The 20309-nt window shown below is 41.7% G+C and overlaps 1 protein-coding gene across 2 annotated transcripts; it reads left to right on the forward strand.

Moving 5' to 3' along the window:
- The first annotated feature begins 10465 nt into the window (after window positions 1–10465).
- On the forward strand, window positions 10466–15538 carry nceh1a (neutral cholesterol ester hydrolase 1a). 2 transcript variants are annotated; one of them, XM_015032973.1, is made up of 5 exons: window positions 10466–10724; window positions 12034–12289; window positions 12428–12497; window positions 12868–13039; window positions 13132–15538. In XM_015032973.1, exons 1-5 carry the CDS (start codon window positions 10584–10586, stop codon window positions 13750–13752), a joined length of 1260 nt encoding a protein of 419 aa, XP_014888459.1. In that variant the 5' UTR covers window positions 10466–10583; the 3' UTR covers window positions 13753–15538. The 2 variants fall into 2 exon arrangements, with proteins under 2 accessions (XP_014888459.1, XP_014888460.1); XM_015032974.1 differs by lacking the exon at window positions 10466–10724 and having other exon boundaries at window positions 12088–12165.
- The last annotated feature ends 4771 nt before the right edge of the window (window positions 15539–20309 follow it).

A 20309-nucleotide genomic window follows, 5' to 3' on the forward strand; every position in this document is an offset into this window, starting at 1 on the left:
GAACGGGTCTGAAAACAGGGGGTCTGTGGCTGTGTTGCAGACGGTGTGAAGTTACAAATGAATGAGAGTATGACCCTCTGAGGTGGGGTTTTTGTTGTTGTTGTTGTTTTTATGCACAGACTCACACCTGAGATCCCCCTTTAAACCCGGCTGGAATGTGTCTCCAGTAACAACATCAACCGTCACAAGGTCCACATCACATGGCACAAACGGTCGCATCAAGAGAGTGTGTGTGTGTGTGTGTGTGTGTGTGGAGGGCCTATTCTTGTGACAGTTTCTGTGTGCGTGCTTCCCACAGGTTAAAAATAAAAACTCTGAGTTAATCGGAGGTAGAGTCTGCCGAACTTTACAGGAAGACAACCAAGAAGTTGTCAGCCAAGCAGTGGAAGAATGAAAAACATCGCAGAGACCTCGACGTCTCGGCGGCACTTTCTCGGGACCTTAAGGTGTGCATGCCCTCTGTTAAAACACAAGGTGTTTGCCTCATTGTTTGTTGCTGTTATCATGTGTGAATCAAGTGCAAAACAAACCAGTTTATGAAAGGAAGAAAATTGAAAATAAAACATACGAAAACATAGAACTCTCCAATAAAGTGGTTCCATAAATATGCACACTCTCGTACTAAAGCTTTGTCATTTTATCATTTTGCGCCTGTCATTAATTCTTATGGATCTGATTAAGCTAAAATAAAGTTCAACTTGTACGATTTTCTTCATATTTGCTCATCAGCGTCATGCAGCTGAAGTCGTGGTTTACTGATAGCTTACAAAAGAGCAAAACGATTTTAGAGTAAAGGTATCAATCAGGAGAAGAAAAAAAATCCTCCCCCATCAGAGATGGATCATGCCACAGTGAAATCAACTATAACACGAGTAAAAGTCGGATTCAGACTGGAGTAAAATGAACTCCCCCTATATTATTATCATTCTGCTATTAATTTTGTTTTCACCATACTGTCAGAGAGCAACACAGAGGCACAAAGGACAAGCAACCGTGCATTCACACACTCACTCACTCCTGAGGGAAATTTAGAGAGAGCACTTAACCTAACATGCATGTTTTAGAGTGTGGGAGGAAGACCAAGCACAACAACAGGCAAAAGGAAGAGCATGAAAAGCTGCAGAAAGAGATCCAGCCAGGACTTTCTTGCTGCAGTGAAAATAATTTCGACTGATGATTGCAGGGATTCTGTAAACAGAAAAGGCGATGAAACCGTCACGAATCTGGGTTGTTTGTTTGGGGTTCTGTGTAGTTTTTTTTTTTCTTTTTTCTTTTTTTTTTCCTTGTTCACTCAGTGCAGCTGAGGGCGAGGCTGCTCTGATTGCACCTGACACCAATCGAGCTCATCAGTCTGAGACTGGTTGTGTGAGAGCAGCTGCACGATCAGCCATTGTTGTGGTAATTTAGCCTATCCTCTCCGGCGCTGTGGTGAGCTGAAATGATGCCTCATGTTTCTAAACGACTTACATGAATTTTACCTCAAATCTTGACCGGCTGTTTTGTGTTTTCTGACTTAAAAAAAAAAAAAAACACTACTAGAGCCACATTTCAAGTTTCTGTTATTCATTCCTGGTCCTGAAACCATCCACACAACAAATTGTGCAGAGTTGAATCAACACTATGCCGAGTCTATTTGGTCCTTATCAGAATTGGTGTTAATTTAACTCTTACAGAGTTATTTCAAAAGTAGTTTGTGTAGTTCTCACTTTTTTTTCCAAGTGTTAAAATGACTCAATTTCTTGTTGAAATAACTCTGAAAAGAGTTAAATTAACACCAATTCTGATAAGGACCAAATAGACTTGGCAATGCTTTTGCTTATAAAGCCAGGCTTTGTGCAGAACTACATTTGTGGAACAAGAGAATGAAAAGTGGTAAATATCATCACACAGCTCAAAACTGAAGGAAGAAATCATTAGTCCAACTCTCCTTTTATGTTGCAGCTACTGTGGGGGGGGTTTGTAGGAAATACACATAAGATTTTTATGTGTATTTCCTACACAGATAGTTGGCCTATCTTCACCTTAGAATCGAGTGGCATTGTCACGATGAAAGGTCGCGGTATGGAAATCCACCTTTAAGATGCAGGCGTCTACAGAAACACTCCCCACAAAATGTGAACTACATTTGAATTCCACATTTTTACCGCATTTTGTTCGCAGGAGTGTTTCACCTTTGTCACGTTCCATAAAAATCGAGGCCTAAAAGCACACGTGAGCAGGCGGTGATTCATGGAAATTCATAGAAAAAGTGTGAAGCGAGGAACAGAGTACCTGCATCAGCCGACAAAAACAGATCGTATCGCGAGTCAAGCTCACCAGGAACGGTGGAGAAGCGGAGTGGGTGGGGATGAAAGAAAAGTGCTGTGCAAGTGTTGACACATCCCTGACAAAAAGGAACAGGGTGCGTGTCTCGGCACCCCGGATGGCCGGTGTGGATGAACAGCGACAGCAAGCATGTGAGAACCCGCCTCCGAAGACCAGGCACCTGGACTGGAGCTTCTGCTGAAAGCAACAGGCGCCAAAAATGTAACATCATCACACATATAGGCAAGAGGACAAGAGGGTCAAACACTTGCGCGCCCACACCCAGGCATAAATATTTGGTGCCTGGCAAGAGTATTTGTATCCATTTCACTTTGTCATGTTGCACACTTAAAGCATACGTGGGTTTCAGCATGTTTTTTGTTTTTTTGTTTGTTTTTTTATAAATTGCATTTCTATTTGCCATTTGCGTTGACAGGTGTCTCCTGACAAAAAGAATCATCTGTGTGTATTTTAATCTCAGACGCACCTGAGATGAAAATAACTCCCTAAACACACACGGAGAAGCACGGTGGTGGCAGCATCATGACGCGGTGATGATGTCGGGAGAAGGAAGCTGGTCAGACGTGGTGAGAAGATACATGAAGTTTATTGTGAGAACGGCCCAGTCAAAGTCCAAAAGCTGCTGAGAATTTGTTGGGGCGGAGTTCAAATGAAATGTTCAGAGTTGCTGTCCATCCAGTCAGACTGCGGACAGTTCAGTCCCTTCCCTCCACTCGCATCTATTCGCCACTTTTTACGGAGATTTCTCTTAGATGAAATCTCCATAAGATACCCTGTCGTCTTGTGGCTGCAGCTCAACAAAGTGTGAAAAACTTCAAAAAGTGTTAAACTTTTTTTTTTTTTTTTTTTTTTTGCAAAGCACTGCAAATCTGGCGGGCAGGGCTGAGCTTACTGCTAAACCGAAGTTAATGAAACCCTTGACTGCGTGTGCTCTTTTCACAGGGAGGGCCCTGCGTTCCTGCATCCGTCTGTTTGCACTGCAGCTATCAGCAGGTTTGATGATCTGAGCTTCTCTGTGCCTTTGTGAATGTGGGCTTTCTTCTTTTCTCCTTTCTTTCTTCCTCCTCAGGGAAATGTCAGTAAAAAAAAAAAAAAAAAAGTGGGGGAGAGCTTTATTACAGCCTGCATGATACCAGCTGTTTAAATGCTTCCCTTCTCCAGAAGAAGACACCCCTCTTCCTGTCTTCCAGCGTGCATGCTTCATGTCCAAATGCTCTGATCCCAATTCGCAAAAAAAAAAAAATCCCACACACACTGGAACCATGGATTTTAAAAAAGTTGCGTTTGTGTAATTTGAAAGTAGATGTGGATTCAGAAGAAGTGACACCCTGTCCTCCCCCCCCCACCCCTTCCTTCCCTTCTTTCCGCACACACAAACACCACATGTCTGACTATCTGTGTGTGTGTGTGTGTGTGTGTGTGTGTGTCTTCTCTGATTGCCGCCGACTGCAACACTCTCACCCTCTCACCGCCGCAACAGCTGTCTCTTGTCAGTGTCGCCGTGCAGCAGCTGAGGACGTACAGGGAGGGGTGCAGAGAGCACGTTTAACATCCCCGGTTCTGGTCGAGGGGGCTGGAAGTGGGAGTTTTGGGGTGGGGGAGTTGGTTACCAGAACATCAGGATTGCATTTGGAACTAGAGAGAAGGGCTCGTGGGAGCGGAGGGCCCGAGGGCGTTGGCTTGGAAGTAGGAGGTCACCGGAGCGTGCTTGTTCATCTGCGTTCATTCTCCTGTGTGTCCAACCACCAGGTTGGTGGAAAACATAGCTTTTGTTTGTAATTTTTTTCTTTTTTTTTCTTTTGGGAAGCCTGCAAAAGAGGTGCATGCCTTGGGGGGTAAAGGTCAGGACAGAGGCATGCAGTTGTCTACATCGATGCGACACGCAACCTTTGAACCCTCTGCCGGCGTGATGCCTTTTCTAATCTTCTGGGTGGTTAAACCGATGCAGGGTCCGCCACCTCTGGATCCCCGGCAGACCAGTGAGAAACAGAAAAAGAAGATGCAGCAGGGAGAAAACAGATTGTGAATGTGTGCTTTTTTCCCCCCTCAGTAAATATGTGTCTAACATCCAAGCATACAAAGAAATCAACATAGATTATTTGGTGGGAAATTTTATTTTAAGGCAACATCTGCCGGTCGTGTTGTTATGTCTTTATGCAGGAGACTGGAAACGCCGTCGACATCTTCTTTTACAACAAAAAGTTGTGTCTTGCAACAAACTATTTGCTTTTACATATTGTAACATGCGATAGTTTGAAAAGAATACATACCTTTAGAAGCCAGCAAACAAGTAAAGCAGCCAGTTTTAATTGGAACTGATGATTGTTTTATAAGTACTGACAAATTTTTCTTGTCTTTCTATGATTTTTCGCAGCTTATTCCTGTCTTCAGTACCGGTCCACTTTGTGATGCCTAGCTCACTTTTCTATCGGTTTCGTCGTATGTGTGGATTGCTTGGGTTGTTACCGACATCAGGTGTGACTTTCATGTTTTTTTTTCCTACTCTGTAAGCTGGTTCTCAGCTGTCATGGAAAGATTTAGTTAGAAAAAGGAAGGGAGGAGTTTACCAGTAAATGCAGAGGAAAGACCGAATCTGATGGCATATTCAAAGCTGGCAAGCACCAGACCGCTGCTGATTCTCACATTCACGTAAAAAACAAGGTTTTTAATTGATTCCTAATGCTAGAGTATTAGTCGGAGTTCATGTTTGCCCCTGGCAGTTCTGTGCATGCATTTAGTCCAGTAAAAGAGATTCAGGAAATCTAATGTTTCTTTTCTTTTTTTTCTCTGCACACGACGTTACATGAGCTAATGGCAAACCAACGATTTATGTAATTATGTAAAGAAGACGAGTTATTTAATTTACAGTTACTCGGTGCACACCTTGCACAAACACAGACAATTTCTGCTCTTCTTTCAGATATAAAACCTTGTTTTGCTTTTGAAATAAAATAAAAAACCGGGTGTCTCTTCCAAAATGGCACCTGCGGTGTTGTTTGAACAGAGTAAGCAACACTTGTTTGTGATATTCCTGAATGTTTTGACACTCTATTATCACCCTGTGTTGCGTTGGTTAGTCACTACTACATGTGTCATATTGTTTGTATGGTGTGTGTGCAAAAAAAAGAAAATTCATGTAAGCATGAATTTTTCAAAATCTGTTCAAAATCTGACAAATACAAAAAATATGCCACTCCCTTACGACAAGAACTTTTTTCATTTTTAAGGACTTTGTTGACTTTTGCAATTTTGTGTAGCTAGGTTTACGCCTGCTGAGCTCCATTCGGAAAAGTGGTGCAAAAATACCATCACCTAAACTCTATGACACCTTACTAAACACTCCGCCTTCAAGGATTAAAATATAGACTCCTGCAGATTCTTTCTAAATACCCACAGGTGGGTGACTGCTGGAGAAATGTAGCAGCGAAAGAGACAATTTGGAACGTTACGTTGTTTTGTCCAATCTGCTTTTATCAGTTTTCTAAAATTTTTTTTTTTTTTTTTTTAAACCCACTGCTTCTTCACATAAGAGAGTGATGAAACCTCTTATCTTGCTGTCTAATTTAGAGCTGTTTCAAGTTGGCCAGAAATATGACCACTGCCTTCCTCCCTTGCAAAACAAAAAAAAAAAGAAAAAGTGTGACATCCTGTGTTAATTTATTATCTGACTGAAATATCATCTGGAATGGTGTGAAATATTAAAGCATTCCTGCCACTATTTGTCACATTGAAACCACAAACTTCTTTATTGTTACTGGAATTCAGTTTGATGAGCCAATCCAAGGTAGTGCGTATTTGTAAAATTTAAGGAAAGTAACCCTTTCGTGTATGAATTGTGATACTTTTTGTCAGGATGTTTTTTTCTTAATTTTCTTAAGGCATATAAAAAAATGTAGCAAAAAAAAAAATAAAAAAATAAAAATTTTAGGTGATGAATTGTAATTTTCTTCAAATACAAAGTTGTTTGAAAAAAACAAAAACATCAGCAGTATTGTAGTATTGTTCTTTAGGGGTTATCTGATCATTTCTCTACCTGCCAGAGTCATCTACAGTAGAAGGAGGGACCAGGTCGGTGGGCATGCTTTTTTGTCTGTCGGCCATATTGGATTTAACAAAAATAATTTCTTGCATTTGCAGGTGATGGCCAGTAGCTGATAGTGTGTTTTATGATGCATTAGTGTCCACTTCAGTGGTCTGTGTGCTTTTATAACATAAAAATCCACAAGAAGCACAAGAAAATGACTTTTAGATAGCTGTGCACTCTAGTGACCGCTATGCATGAAAGGGTTAAGACTGAAAAAGTGTTTACAATATCTAAAGTGTGACATGCTTTTGTGTTCACCCTCTTTTTATTCTTTTGACCTAAAATAAAAATTCTGTGTGACTGGTTTCTTTTCAAAAATCAACTCAGTAGCCGTCAGAGAGCAACAGAACCAGAACCAAACACAGAGAGGCAGCTTTCCGTTTCTGTGCTCCTCGAATCTGGAAGAATCTCCCAGAAAACAGCAAAACAGCTGGAACACCGAGTTCCTGTAAGTCAAGGCTAAAACCTCGGACCCGTTTAGAGCTGCTTTCGATTAGCAGAAAGTGGATTATATTTGCTGTATATTCGTTAGATGCTTTTGACGATGGCGTCTGACAAAAAACAAAATCATGTTTATTGCTTGTTTATTGTATGATTTTGTTTAAATAATGAAAAGCAGTGTTAAAAATCTGGTTGTAACAGGACAAAATGGAGAAAATCAGGAGACGTGGATCCTTTCGTCTCTCATGCTGATGCGTCGCATGTCAATCATCTAATCACACAGAAACTCGAATGAAAATCCCCTCGTCTTTTGCTCGACTTTCCTACTGGAGCATGAAAACGGAAGCATTTTCACCGAATGCGAGCCTTCACTTGTTTTATTGTTTCTCTGGAGCCGAAGTAGTCAGTAAAAGCTCATATCTGCTCCACTTTGTTTGGAATGAATATAATTATTTATAATCAGCGGCAGTTTTTGCATGAATAGGCCCTTCAACTAAATCCTGTAGCGGGCTAAAGAGCACTTAAGATTGTCTCCCTATTGTTAAGGGGCAACTACAATTGACCGCAGATGCACACAAGAAAAGGAAAAACTTCATTAAAGGAGCAGCTGACGGATAATTTTTTTGTATCATAGTGAGACGCTCGAGAGGGAAAATATTTTCTCATTATCCCTATGACACACTGTGATGATGCACAGTAGATCTTTGACTCATCCATCTGTCATCCCTGCAGCTGTATACACATAACAACCGTCTGATTCCTATTGGGAATTGCCTGAAAATCTCTCTCTCTCAACGAACTTGAGGACATCCTTGATTTCACATCAGCCACATAATGTGTGTGTGTGTGTGTGTGTGTGTAAATGATCCTCCCAGGAGTGTCTGCGCTGGAGTATATTTAGTTAGCTTGTAATTTCTCTCTCGCAGAAGTCTGTTATAAAACCTAATTTGCATTCTGGTTGGGTCCCGTTTCCTCTTGGAACGCCTTTAAAATCAGAATAGCAGGAGCAGAGCAGCGCGCTGTAACTCATGGAGGCATCTGAAGGCAGAGTCAGAGCAAAGGGGCCTTGCAGTGAGACGAGGACCGCCTGAAATGCAAAACCTCCGTTTCTGCCTCGTGTGTTCAGTCAAGTTCAGTGACCATAAGTGTAATTCCAGTCAGCGTCACAAGAGAGGGGCCCCATCTCTGCCCTCCATACCGCAGACCGTGAGGAGATGCCAAGCCAACACGCAGTAGGGAGGAGGGTGGCAGGAAAGGGAATATTTTAATGCACACATCCCCCCAACCCCCACCCACCCACTCCACACAAATGCAGATACTCTAGAAAATGATCTATATCAAGTTTGCATTCCACGTTTTCCTGCTGACACTGATTCAGTGTGGCTTGTTGAAAGTGGTAAAGTGTGGCGTTTGTGATATTTACGTGGATCAGCAGCACCGACCCGGCGAGGGATTTTAAACGTCGAGATGGCTGCAAAAAAAAAAAAAAAAAAAAAAAAAAAAAGAAAAAGGTTTGGAGTTTTATGCGTCACCAGTGTGACAACTGGAAAAAGATGAACCAATTCTGAAGGATGTTCGGTTTCGTGATCCTTCGCCGAACATCTACTTCTCCATAATCTGAGTCATTCAGAACAAGAAATGAGACCGAGTTACATCAGAATCAGAATATATATATATATATATATAAAAACTCACAAAAGCCATTTTGTTTTTCCATTTTCACACAAATTTAGCGTTGAAATCTTCTGCTTCAGGGATGGTAGGTGAGAAATTTTACTTTAACTTTTTTTTTTTTCCATTTATTTATGCCTTTCTGACAGCTCCACTCTGATTTTTCTACAGTCTCCTACTCTATCACGGTCTGGAAGTCTAGCGGCTTTGTTTTGGAAACCCATCTCAACCCAGAGGGTTAGATCCTTACCCAGTGCCGTGCTTATTTTGACACGAGGCCCCCAGGGGCCGGCTGCGGCCATCGTTGAGCCGTGGGAGAAAACGGGGAGATAAATAGGAAATGGAGACAGACTGCCAGACAAATGACACTGAAGCTCTTTTTGCACTTGTCCCCACTGTTATCTTCAGGGTTGCTTCGCTGCGCAGATCCATTTCTTTATGGGAATGCTAACCGGATTTAGAACATTTTTTTTTTTTTTTTTAAATGAGCTGGTGAGTGTTACACCACGTTTTAATGAGGCTGTCATTCATCCTCCCTGTCTGCAACATCCTTCATTTAAATTCGGGCCAGGCGCCGTTTTTTTCTCGTGTTTCCTGTGTCTGATTGTCGCTGCGACCGGTTTACAGTAAAGAAAACTTACAAAGACAGTGTAATCCAACACTGACTCATGAAAAAAAAAAAAAAAAAAAAAAATAAAGCTAGCCTGAAGTTTTGTTGTTCTTTTGCGATCTCAAATGAACGCTGTCTTCAATTCTTTAATAGGAACTTTAGGTTCCTAAACCGGAAATGTTTAGGAAACCGGAAATGTCCGGTTTCCGTACATTTTTACACCTGAGATTCCAAATTTATTTCCATTTTTCCTGCTGAATCTTCTTGCGGCATTTTAAACTGCTTACAACTAAATTCTGTTAAAGACTTGAACATCTTTCACTCAAGCCGACTCATTTTGAGCAGCTTTAGGCCCAACGTTAACCCTTTCCAAATGACCCCATTAATACGTGTGCATCCTTTTGACATACTAAAATCAGTTTTGGTGCTCGTCAAGGTTTTGAAGTACTTCTTTTTATTGCCTTTGCAGTTAGAGTTCTTATGGGAGCTTCATTTTAGATCAAATTCTCCATGTTGTGGCTTTCTTTACATTGGCAAATTTTATAAGAATACTTTAAATACTTAAAATAAATACGTTAAATTCTTTCACATTTACCAACACTACTACTGTATGATGAAGAACCTTAACACTGAAATAAAGGCTCAGCTCGTCTCTTGCTTCGTCCTATCTGCAGCCCAACAGCGCCTCTCTGTGGTCAAAAAGTATTACACGTTTTCATTTCCCACGTCTTTTTTTCCCCAAGAAACTTTATTTAACAATTGGCAAGCATACAACAAACAAACGAATGAAGAACATAGAACACAGCATCTACACGAATAAACAAACACTGGTGTTAATGTGACAAATACTCTCTTAGTGCCTTTTTGTCTGTGGTCTGCTATTGATTTAACATTGGTTCACATCCTTAAGAAAAAGAAGAAGGGGTTTTAATTTAAAGACATGTATGAGCAAATTTAGGGGGAAAAAATTAACTGAAACATTTACATGGAAACACTCCTCAAAATATTAATAAACATGCTAAACTCTTTCCCCCCAAAAAAAACTACGTATGAAATTGAAGTGCCAAGAAAAGCGTTTATGTCTCTTTTCAAGTTTTATCGCATAATGCCGTCATTACAAACATCCCAGAAACAAACGTGTTTCTACACTGTCTCTTCAAAGTAAAAGCCTTAACGATGTAGCGTTCTCTTAGTTACAGAACCATCACTACGTGTTAAGACAATTGCAAAAAAAATTATTTATATTGCTTTATTTCATATGTATAAGAATACATTTCAAAAACTTACCCGAATGTATCCTCTCCCGAAATAAACCCCTTCATGTGAAAGGCTTCGAGCGGAAGTACCTGTGCCTCCTCCAGCCCCAAACAAATGAAGCGTGTGGGACTTACGTCTGGGTCCCAGCAGCCTGTGGGACACCGTGGACATTGACGCCGAGGGACAGAGCGAGAGATGGGGCTGAAGGCAGTGGTTGTGACGGTGCTGCTGGCCGCAGCGCTCTCCTACTACGTTTACAACCCGATGCCTGATGCCATCCAGGAGCCCTGGAAGCTGATGGCTGTGGATGCTGCGTTCAGGACCGGCATCAACCTGGTAAGAGAAGATGCGCTCCCTGCCTTCTGAAGCTGCAAGCAGAAATGTGAGGCTTCCATTCATTAATATATATCTTGTTGCTACATTTTTTTTGTTATGCTTTAAATAAATGGCATTAGATTATGTTTTTTTAATGCTCAGCCACTGAACTTTTCCCTGGTTTTGATAACAGTATCAGCTGCACTTTGACCTGCCTGAGAGTAGGCATTAAGTCACATTTTTGCTGCTGTTGCACAGTTAAATTGTGCTTTCATGTTTTATTTACTGCAACCTATTTTCAGCGTGCATCTTTAGTTAGAACAAATTCACCCCAGTATGTACTAAGAAATGCAATGTTTATGCAATTTTGAACTGTAGCAATATTTGTCACAGTGCAAAGCTGCAAAGTCACTCTGACGGTGCCATGAGGAAACGCTCCTGAATTTCACCTTTGCTCCATGTTGTGAAATGCACACTGTCCAGGCAGAGGAACATCGGGATTGGCTAACTAGCTGAGGTTTCAAAGAAACACACGTGTCTGTCTTTTGCAGACAGTGTTGCACTTCACCTTGTGTCAATAAATGAGGCAAAAGTTAAGACTTTGTAGAGGAAATAAGGAGGTGAGGTTGATTTACATTGCATTGGTAAATGTTTCAATGTTCTGCTTTTTTTTTTTTTCATTTAACAGCAGCAAAAATCCAGCCATGTTGTTTCCTAAACAAACAGAAATTAGTGCATGATTAGGAAACTGATGGGAAATTATACTGAGTTAGTGTGATATGGATTGTTATGTGTTCAACCTTTAATTTACCCTGACAACATGAAATAAAATCTACCGCAAACAACCGCTCTGTTGCTAATTTGATTGATAGTTTTCAGGATTGTTGTGTTTTTTTAAGCGCTTTTGATGAGCAGAACATGGCTGCTTCTTTCCATCTTAAATGCGGTGGAAGCAGTAAGAGTGTACTTAGTTGTTTCGTTTTTGTTTTTCAAATTGACCACAGCCGTGTTTTGTGAAGCCAATGCAGAGTGAAAGAGAAAATATTTCCTTTTAAATAAAATAAAGCAAAGATCGCTGTTCATATCTTTCATGTTTAAGAATTGGTACCTCATGTACCGACTCTTAATTCAGTCCCTGCCAAAACAGGCGCCTAATGGCATTCATGCAGGACAAGTATTGAGACAGTCTGTGGGACAAAGGGCAGACGGTCCATGACAACAGAGGTCACCGAGTCAGATGTCTTTGCCTGTTAACGGCCTCCATCATCTGTTCTTTTCATCTAATCCATCCAAGATTTTTGTGTGTGTGTGTGGGTCTCACTGTCTTCAGGCTGCTTTGAAATACCACCTGGGTATCGACCATTACATCACATCATTCAGACGCACGATGCAGGGCTTCGACTCGACGATGGTGGCGCTCCTGGGCTCCAGGTCTCCTGCGGGGGTCGTCCCAGGCGTGAAGGTCAGCGACATCACCTTCGCCGGCGTCCCCGTGAGGGTTTACGAGCCGCCGGCCGGAGGGGAGGGTCACCTGAGGAGAGGCCTGTTGTATCTCCACGGAGGTGGCTGGGCCTTTGGCAGTGGCAGTGAGAATTTATTTTTTATATATTTACAGCACCTTGATTGCTCCTTCAGCAATCACCACAAATCAGTTAAGAAAGGTTTACTTTTATACTTATTTTAAAAAAATGCTTTATCTGGACAATATTGTCCTCTTTCCTTAGAGATGGGTGCATACGATAAAGTGGGCCGCATGATTTCTGATGAGCTCAACACCGTGGTAGTCTCAGTTGAGTAAGTTTATCTCTTCTTCTGACTCTATACTGTGTACCTTGTAGGCGACACACTGCAAGACCTCCAACTGGAGGTGAAGTGCGTTGCAAAAGCATCTAAATCCCTTGAACTCTTTCTCGCAGTATTTTGCTTCTTTGGGTATATGGACAAACTCAAAGAAGCACATACTTGTGAAGGGGAAGAAAAATGACACATGCTTTTCAAAATTGTCAAGGAGCAACAACGCAGTGGTTGGAATAAAACAATATTCTTCTGTTCAAGTGGGGCTATGAACTCTTTAGAAGCAGGTTTGTTGCGACAAAACCTCACTGTTATTCGGTGAGGTTCAAGTGACGCTAACTCTTAAGACTTTCTCCGAACGTGTGTGTAGTTATCGTCTGTTTCCAGAGGTCCTCTTCCCAGAGCCGTTTTTAGACTGCGCCGCTGCTGCCAAACACTTCTTATCTCCAGAGGTTCTGGACAAGTACGCCATCGACCCCGAGCGTGTTGCCGTGTCAGGAGACAGCGCTGGAGGAAATCTGGCCGCCGCCATAGCTCAGGAGGTACTCGCAGAACCCAGGATCTTGGATTCATGCGACACAGCAGCTGCAAGCTCATATGAAATTTACATTTCTGAGTGTCTGTGTTTCTCCAGGTTGCTGCGGATGACAGTGTGCCTGTGAAATTCAGTGTCCAGGCTTTGATTTACCCAGTGCTACAGGCTCTGGATTTCAACACACCCTCCTACGTGCAGAACCGGAACATGGCCATCCTTCCTCGCCAAGTCATGGTCCAGTTCTGGCTGCAGTACCTCGGCGCCGACATCTCCCTGCAGCCCCAGCTCATAGCGAACAACCACAGCGCCCTGCAACACTCGGTCCTCACCCCAGAGCTGAGGTCTCGGCTGGACTGGACCTCGCTGCTTTCTCAGAAGTTCAAGAAAAGCTACAAGCCTGTTGTCGCGGAGAGAGACTCTCATGGGCTTCTGAAGAAAATACCGGGGTTGCTGGACGTGCGATCGTCGCCTCTGCTGGCTGGACCGGAGGTGCTGGCCAAATGTCCTCGTGCGTACATCTTAACGTGCGAGTTCGATGTGCTGAGGGACGACGGGCTGATGTACGCCCGCCGTTTGAAGGACGCTGGAGTGTCGGTCACCAGCGACTACTACGAGGACGGCTTCCACGGATGTCTGAGCTTCACCAGCTGGCCATTGGACTTCGATGTGGGGAAGAGGGCACTGAGGAACTACATGACCTGGCTGCAGAACAACTTGTAGCTTTAACATACGCACTCACCGAAGTCGAGAACGGACGTTTTCATTTAAACTTTTTCCCATTTTCTCGAGATACGGACTTAATTTCCCCAATGGTTTTCAAACACATCTAGTTTTCGCAAGATCGAAAGGTGATTTGTATGTGTGTTAAACATGATTCCATCCCTCAAATGTATGCCACAACGGCATGCATTAGAAGATAACTCATCTCGAGAAAACCATTGGCAAGAAGTATATGTGGGAAAAGGTTCGCTCACAACTTCCGTATGCGCTTGACCTTGCTGTGGAAAATTGGTCTTACCGAAGGGCTTGCACATTTTTTGTCTTTGTTCAAAAATGTACAATCCAAGCTCAGGGCCTGGACATGAATGGAAATCCAAACTTTGTACAAGTGAAATTTATAATCTGCAGACTTTTAGTCACCATCAGCAGTCCAACACTGTAACCAGCTAAGCAATGAATAAAGAACTTTTCCATAAATTAATCAGCTGTAAAACGCATAAATGAATGAATATCTAAAAGTATTTAGACATTTGATGCCAAGCATATAAGATTAATTCCTTTAGGTGTCGTTTGTCTCAGAGTACTATGCAACATCTGATGTCCTACATTTGCAGCTATTGCCATTATCACCAAGTCTCACATATGACCAAAACTATCATTCATATCTAAAGAAAAATGAAAACGTTGTTTACCTTAACTGTAATCTGTGTCATTACCAGCTCTCTTTATGTAAACAATACCAAGTCTTGGTCAAGGTGAATTATCTTGACCCTCAACAATCACAAGCAGATTGCACTTAACCTTTTACGACATGTATTGCACTTGGCTTGAATTGGTTTTTTTTTTTTTTTTTTTTTTGATTGGCTAAGCAGTGGCTTGCAGTAGTATCCACGTCCCTTGAACTTTTATGACCCGCCTTCCACTGTGTCTTTAGTGGCTCCGTTTCTACCAACTTTGCTTGTAAGATTTTTTTTTTCCTTTTACATAATAGTTACTGCACAGTGAACGTAGGTCTGGGCTTTGACTGGGCCATTCTAACACAAAAATATATATTGATTGAACCCATTCCATTGTATCTCAGGCTGGAAGGATGTTTGAGTTGTTGTTCCTTGGTCTTCATGGTGCCGAGTCCGTCACACAACGACTGCACTTACTAATAAAATGGCGCACATGCAACCTCTTATTTACAAATCAGTTGACTTCTCAAGGCAACTGGTTGTAATGGATTTCATTTAGGGGTATCCGATTAGAAAGGGTTAAAGACGACACACCTTTCAGATTTTTTATTTGTTAGAAAATATTTAAAAATCACACATTTTTACCCCCTTTTCACATGTATGTGCTGCTCTGTGTCGGATATAAAATGTGACAAATGGGAGAAAACATGAAAAAGTGTCAAGGGTATGAATAGTTTTGCAAATCACTGTAAATGTCTAAAAAAAAAAAAAGAAGAGAGACTGCATTTGACAGGGATTTTTGTCCATTCCTAACACTCCTGCAATTACCAACGGTGCTTTACGGTAATTTTTAAAAAGGTGTTTCTCTAAGTAGAATAATTTCAATGTCTTTAAACAGTGTTGCATTTTTAAAAGTCTGAAATTAAGAAATGTCTCAGATTTATGAGTACGTAAATAAAAATTTTTAATCCACATACATGCCCTTGCTATGCAGCAAGCCTTCATTAATCCGATATCAAGATTTTGGGGTTTATATTACAAGTTTATGCTTTGTGTGTTTGCCTGGTTTTCAATAACGAATGCTTGAATTAAAGGAATGAATAAATGAATGCTATGTGGAGTTTTTTGTTCAAATAATGAGTCCGTAAAAAAAAGGAATACAACAGCGCCCCCTGTTGGATATAAAGAAACCTACGCCTTCTAATTTATGTACCACATTGGGTGATTCACAACTAAAAAAAGCAACCAAGTATGGAGTTGTACATTTTACATGTACTTGTGTGAAAGTGTTTTGTTCCTTTACTTAAATTCACTTAGAAACTTTTAGGTGTTTTTTTTTTACAAAAATGTTAGAAACAGACAAAGAATTGTCACATCTATCTCAACTCCTGTTATACCTATAGACACCAATCAGTCATCTGCTTTTACCAATAACATAATTGGACAATATTTGAATTTCCTGTAAACCAGAATTAATTAGGTTGAAAGGAATAAACGTTATTACTCTTCAAAGCATTGCTTCTTCCCGCGGGGCGGCTACTGTCACTGATATAATCACCTCTTTGACAATTATCGGCACACCCCGTGCTCCGCTTTTCGGCTCTACTGTTTGTTTTGACTGTGAGCCGATGAGCAGCTGTTGTCCTCATTCAGGAATTTAGGGAGATTCCACACTCGGAGGGAGTCAGGGAGGGGAAGCCTTTGGGGCAGAAAAAAAGAGGAGTGGAGGTCAGGAGAGGGTGGATGGAGCATCCTCGATTGTCTTCGAGGTATTATAATCCGCTTTGGGGGTGAAATAAAGCTGGTTTGTTCTCTCCATTTTTCAACCAGGCTACAAATTTGCATTGAACTTTATTTTTGGGCCTTTTTTTTTTTTTTCCTTAACAGACTCCGTTGTGTCGAGTCAGGAAAATCAGGACAAAGTACTGCAACTCCAGTCGCACAGGAAGTGGGCGGCCTCCAGTGCAACGTGAGGGTGAGGAAGTTCATCTAGTAACAAGGCGAAGAAGGCAAAACTGAAAACTAAAGGAAAATGTGTTGTGATAAATAACATAAATAGCTAGTATACAGGAATAACAAGCAAAATGAAACGTCTGAAAAGAAGCTAAACGCATATTAGACATAAAAGTTGGACTAAAACTCTTAAAACTCAGTAACCCTGCTCTACTTGGTCCAATGGAGTCGGGGCAACATGCAAAGTTTTATAAGGGCCTCACAACAGTTGCGATCCTCTGGAATGGGGGGGGGGTGTCATGGTGAGCATCTGCTCCTGCCTGTTTATTAACCTATGACTCAATCACACAGCATCAGCATTAAGCATGTTGGATCTGTCGGTTTCCGTTACTCTACCACACATCAAAGACATTGATCTGGCTACTGATGTTGCACTGCTGCTATTTTGAGCACAAACGCATGCTTGTGCTGATATGTGCAAGTCCTCACCGGAAAGATAAAGGAAGGATGTCTGACCGCGAAACTCCTTGATGAACCCGTCTTGCTACCGACCCGGGTTCTTGGGATATCTCACCTGTGTTCATTTCTCAAGCTGGAGTCCTTTTTTTTCCCCCTCTCCTTTTCTATGACTCCGATGTGTGCAAAGTTGCAATAATTGTGCAAAGTTGCAATAATTGTGCATTCTTACGCTCAGCAAGAACATGCCTCACAGTAACAACGTCGATCTGGAACGGATGAATGAAAATCAACATTCGGAGAGGCCTGTTCGCTGTAGGGACAGAAGACAGGCATGTCTCTCATCGTGTCATCTTCCATGCCCGAGGCTAGAAAGCCTTCGAGTATCACTTTCCTCCCTCATTCCTCTGCTCCAGCAAGCCTGGGAACTGATTTGTTTCGTGGAACTCGAGAGGTATTTACCACCTCCTCTTCCGCTTTTTTTTTTTTTTTAATTTTATTTCCCCGATAAGAGAAGACAACAAGCTCCTCTGTGTTTGTTTGACTCGTCAAAGTGAAGCAGGTTAGTCACCCATCTGCGCCTGCCTGAGCTACCTCAGCGTCTATATATATATATATTTGTATACTGCATGAGCACGACTGATGCGAGATCTTTTTAGACGCTTCCACGCACGTTTTGATTGTTTTCAGTGGGCCGTCCGCATCCAGGAGCTCTGTGCATTCTGTGAGCTCCCCTCCCACTTCCCCGCTCCAACAATGGGGAAGAGGCTAGAGGTGAAGGAATGAAAGCTCAGGAATCACTCAAGGTTACGCCACACAGAGCGAATGGTTCCCATGTGACGAGCTCAACCCGGGGCTGAACCGAAGTCATAACAATCGCAAGTCGTTCGGCTCCGATCAGTTAAATTGACTCACAATGGATACAGTAGAAAGGGAATTTTTTTTTTTCCTTCCATTTTTAATTTAAATGCTTTTGAACGACTACATGCGCTGGATCGATGCCACAAAAGTCGCACGGTTGCACAAAAAAATGTCTAAAAATGTGCATTGGGTCACTCGTTTTTAAAAAAATAAAACAAATTGTGCATTACATTGATAATGTTACGTCCAATGAGGGTAGCTAAAGTAGTAAAGTGTCATAGCTTCGACTTTTTAGACAAATATGCACACATTTCACACTCTGACCAAGATTTTCGCAGGATCCCTTCATCGTGAGATTAAAGGGAGTTATTCCGAAGAGACGATGTTCCGGAAAACGTTCTAACCGTGCAGTGTTTATGAACCGTTATGATCAAAACTTGTTACGGTGCCGGATCTTTGAAGCTTTTTTAAAATAAATGCATTTTCAGGATTGCGTCTCCTTAGTTATGACTTTAATAAATAAAATGTTCTTGCTTACTTTAGACCTCAAGTTAGAAATTTTTAGGCAGAGATAGATAAAAAAAATGTAGATAGATTGCGTTCTTTTTGTAAAGTCAACCCTACAACAGAGACAATCAGATTGTTTTTGATGTCTGCATAGTCTGTGATAATTTGGGGAGCTTGATGCTGGTCCAGTGTTGTCCCCCCCAGTCTAAAGTCAGCTTGCACGTGTGGCAAAAACTGTTAGAAGAGCAGTTCGCTTTGACTGTACTTAACCGGCCAGTGTACTAATCTGACCTGAACCCTAAAAAGAATCAGACTGATCACCTCTATGCCACGCCGCATTGATGAAGTAAATTATGCATAAGGACCCCCAGCTAATGAAACATACTAATATATGGACATACTTTTCAGAAATCTCAAAATTGTTTTAAAAACCCTAATTATTATTCACTTTTCAATTGAATTACAAAAATTTTTGTGCACCTACAGATTAATCTGGTAAATGACAATCTCTATCCAAACCCTTAGTGTTTTCTACAGGAAACAACCCCAATACGGGGACTGTATTGATGTCGTTTGCTGTATTGCTTCATGATGCAAATCGTTCCAATTTCCAACACCGCCTGGACCTTGAAACGCAGCAGCGTTAAACGCTCCAAGCTTGGATATGTTCAATAACAGTGACATCTTGAGGAAGCTGAAACTCTTCAAGCGTCCTCTCTCTCTGCTCCACCTCCAGACTCTGTTGCACTGTTCCTCCCACCCTCATGCTTCCCAGCAAAAACGCAGAGGTGTTTGATCAAACTTGCCGTGCAGCGGCTGGAGGTGATTTCCTACTTCGCCGGACTTCAAGGTGTCTCCGCGCTCTGCGATATGGCCATCTCCATCTCCCTCCAGTGCCTTGGCCTCACAATACTCGCAGCTATCCTCCTGCAGACGGTCGCGGTGGCCATAAGCTTCATGTACTTCCACAAAGTCCTGAACACGGTAAGACACGCGTTTGGCTGCGTTGTGTTTCGAGGCAGTGCACCAGCTTCTTCTGCTACGTTTAATGGCTGCATTAAAAGGGCGAACTTTTGGCATAGACGTATCAATACGGGCACGTACGTATCCCGTTGGTTATCAAGCCGATTTAAAAACGTCACTTTGCAAACAGACATGACGCGTACTACGTTATCCCATTAAAAAAAAAAAAAAAACTCACCAGAATTACTTTATTCACCGTTAAGGATTGTGGCGACGTGTTTAGGTTCCACACAATCCTGTGGGAGTTTCTGCTAAACACCGGATAATAAAAAAAGGAGACACTAGGGCGAGTATATAACCTGAAACAATGGGAGGAAATGGGATTTGTTCGCACTGAATGGGCTGTGGCACACAAAAGCAACACGTATCGCAAGCTTGAATAGGTCAGTGTAGCGCTTGTGACAAATGTTGAAAGGCTGCTTGTAAAGTCCGACGGCTCCTGCTCTGGGCCCTCATTGGCTGGACTTGGTAATAAAATCCCGCCTCTCATCGATCACACCTGGGACCACTTATGAGTTAATTACGTTTTTTTCTTTTCTTTTTTTTTCTTTTAGTTCACGGGATGCTTAACATGTTTGGCTGGTTGCGTCTAAAAATGGCAGCCAGTTTGATGTGGCTCATTTACTTTTATTAGTAAGTTACTATAATGCATGCATAAGAAACGACTGGGGGAAAAAAAAACCTTTGAAATTTTCCCCCCCTTTTGGTGTTAGACCTGAAAACTTTGGGAACGAATGATTATCATCCCTCTTTTAAGCTTCTTCACAACTTTATCCCTGAGCCGTCTGCCTTGTTCCTGCTGTGTTCCCTTCTTCATGACAACAATGACTAACAAATACGTTTATACAGAGAATAAATTAAATGCAAGTTGACTGCATTTACTGTGACTTCTGAAAGAAATCGGTTGTGATGGATTTAATTTTAGGTTATTATGGTAAAACTGGGCACGGAACATTGGATGCCACTCAAATAACACATCCTAGATCTGAATGAATGAAATATTCTCATTGAATACTTTGTTCTGTACAAAATCACACAAAAACACAAAAATCATCAATGGAAATCAAATTTATTAACCAA

Source organism: Poecilia latipinna, unplaced genomic scaffold, assembly GCF_001443285.1.
Source record: "Poecilia latipinna isolate Pla-1442-1.1 unplaced genomic scaffold, P_latipinna-1.0 Scaffold255, whole genome shotgun sequence".
Lineage (NCBI taxonomy): Eukaryota > Metazoa > Chordata > Actinopteri > Cyprinodontiformes > Poeciliidae > Poecilia > Poecilia latipinna.

Coding starts and splice junctions, on each gene's coding strand:
- nceh1a (XM_015032973.1), top strand. CDS start 10,584: ATGGGGCTGAAGGCAGTGGTTGTGACGGTGCTGCTGGCCGCAGCGCTC. Junction 12,498..12,867: donor ACCGTGGTAGTCTCAGTTGA/GTAAGTTTATCT, acceptor ACGTGTGTGTAG/TTATCGTCTGTTTCCAGAGG. Junction 13,040..13,131: donor CCGCCGCCATAGCTCAGGAG/GTACTCGCAGAA, acceptor GTGTTTCTCCAG/GTTGCTGCGGATGACAGTGT.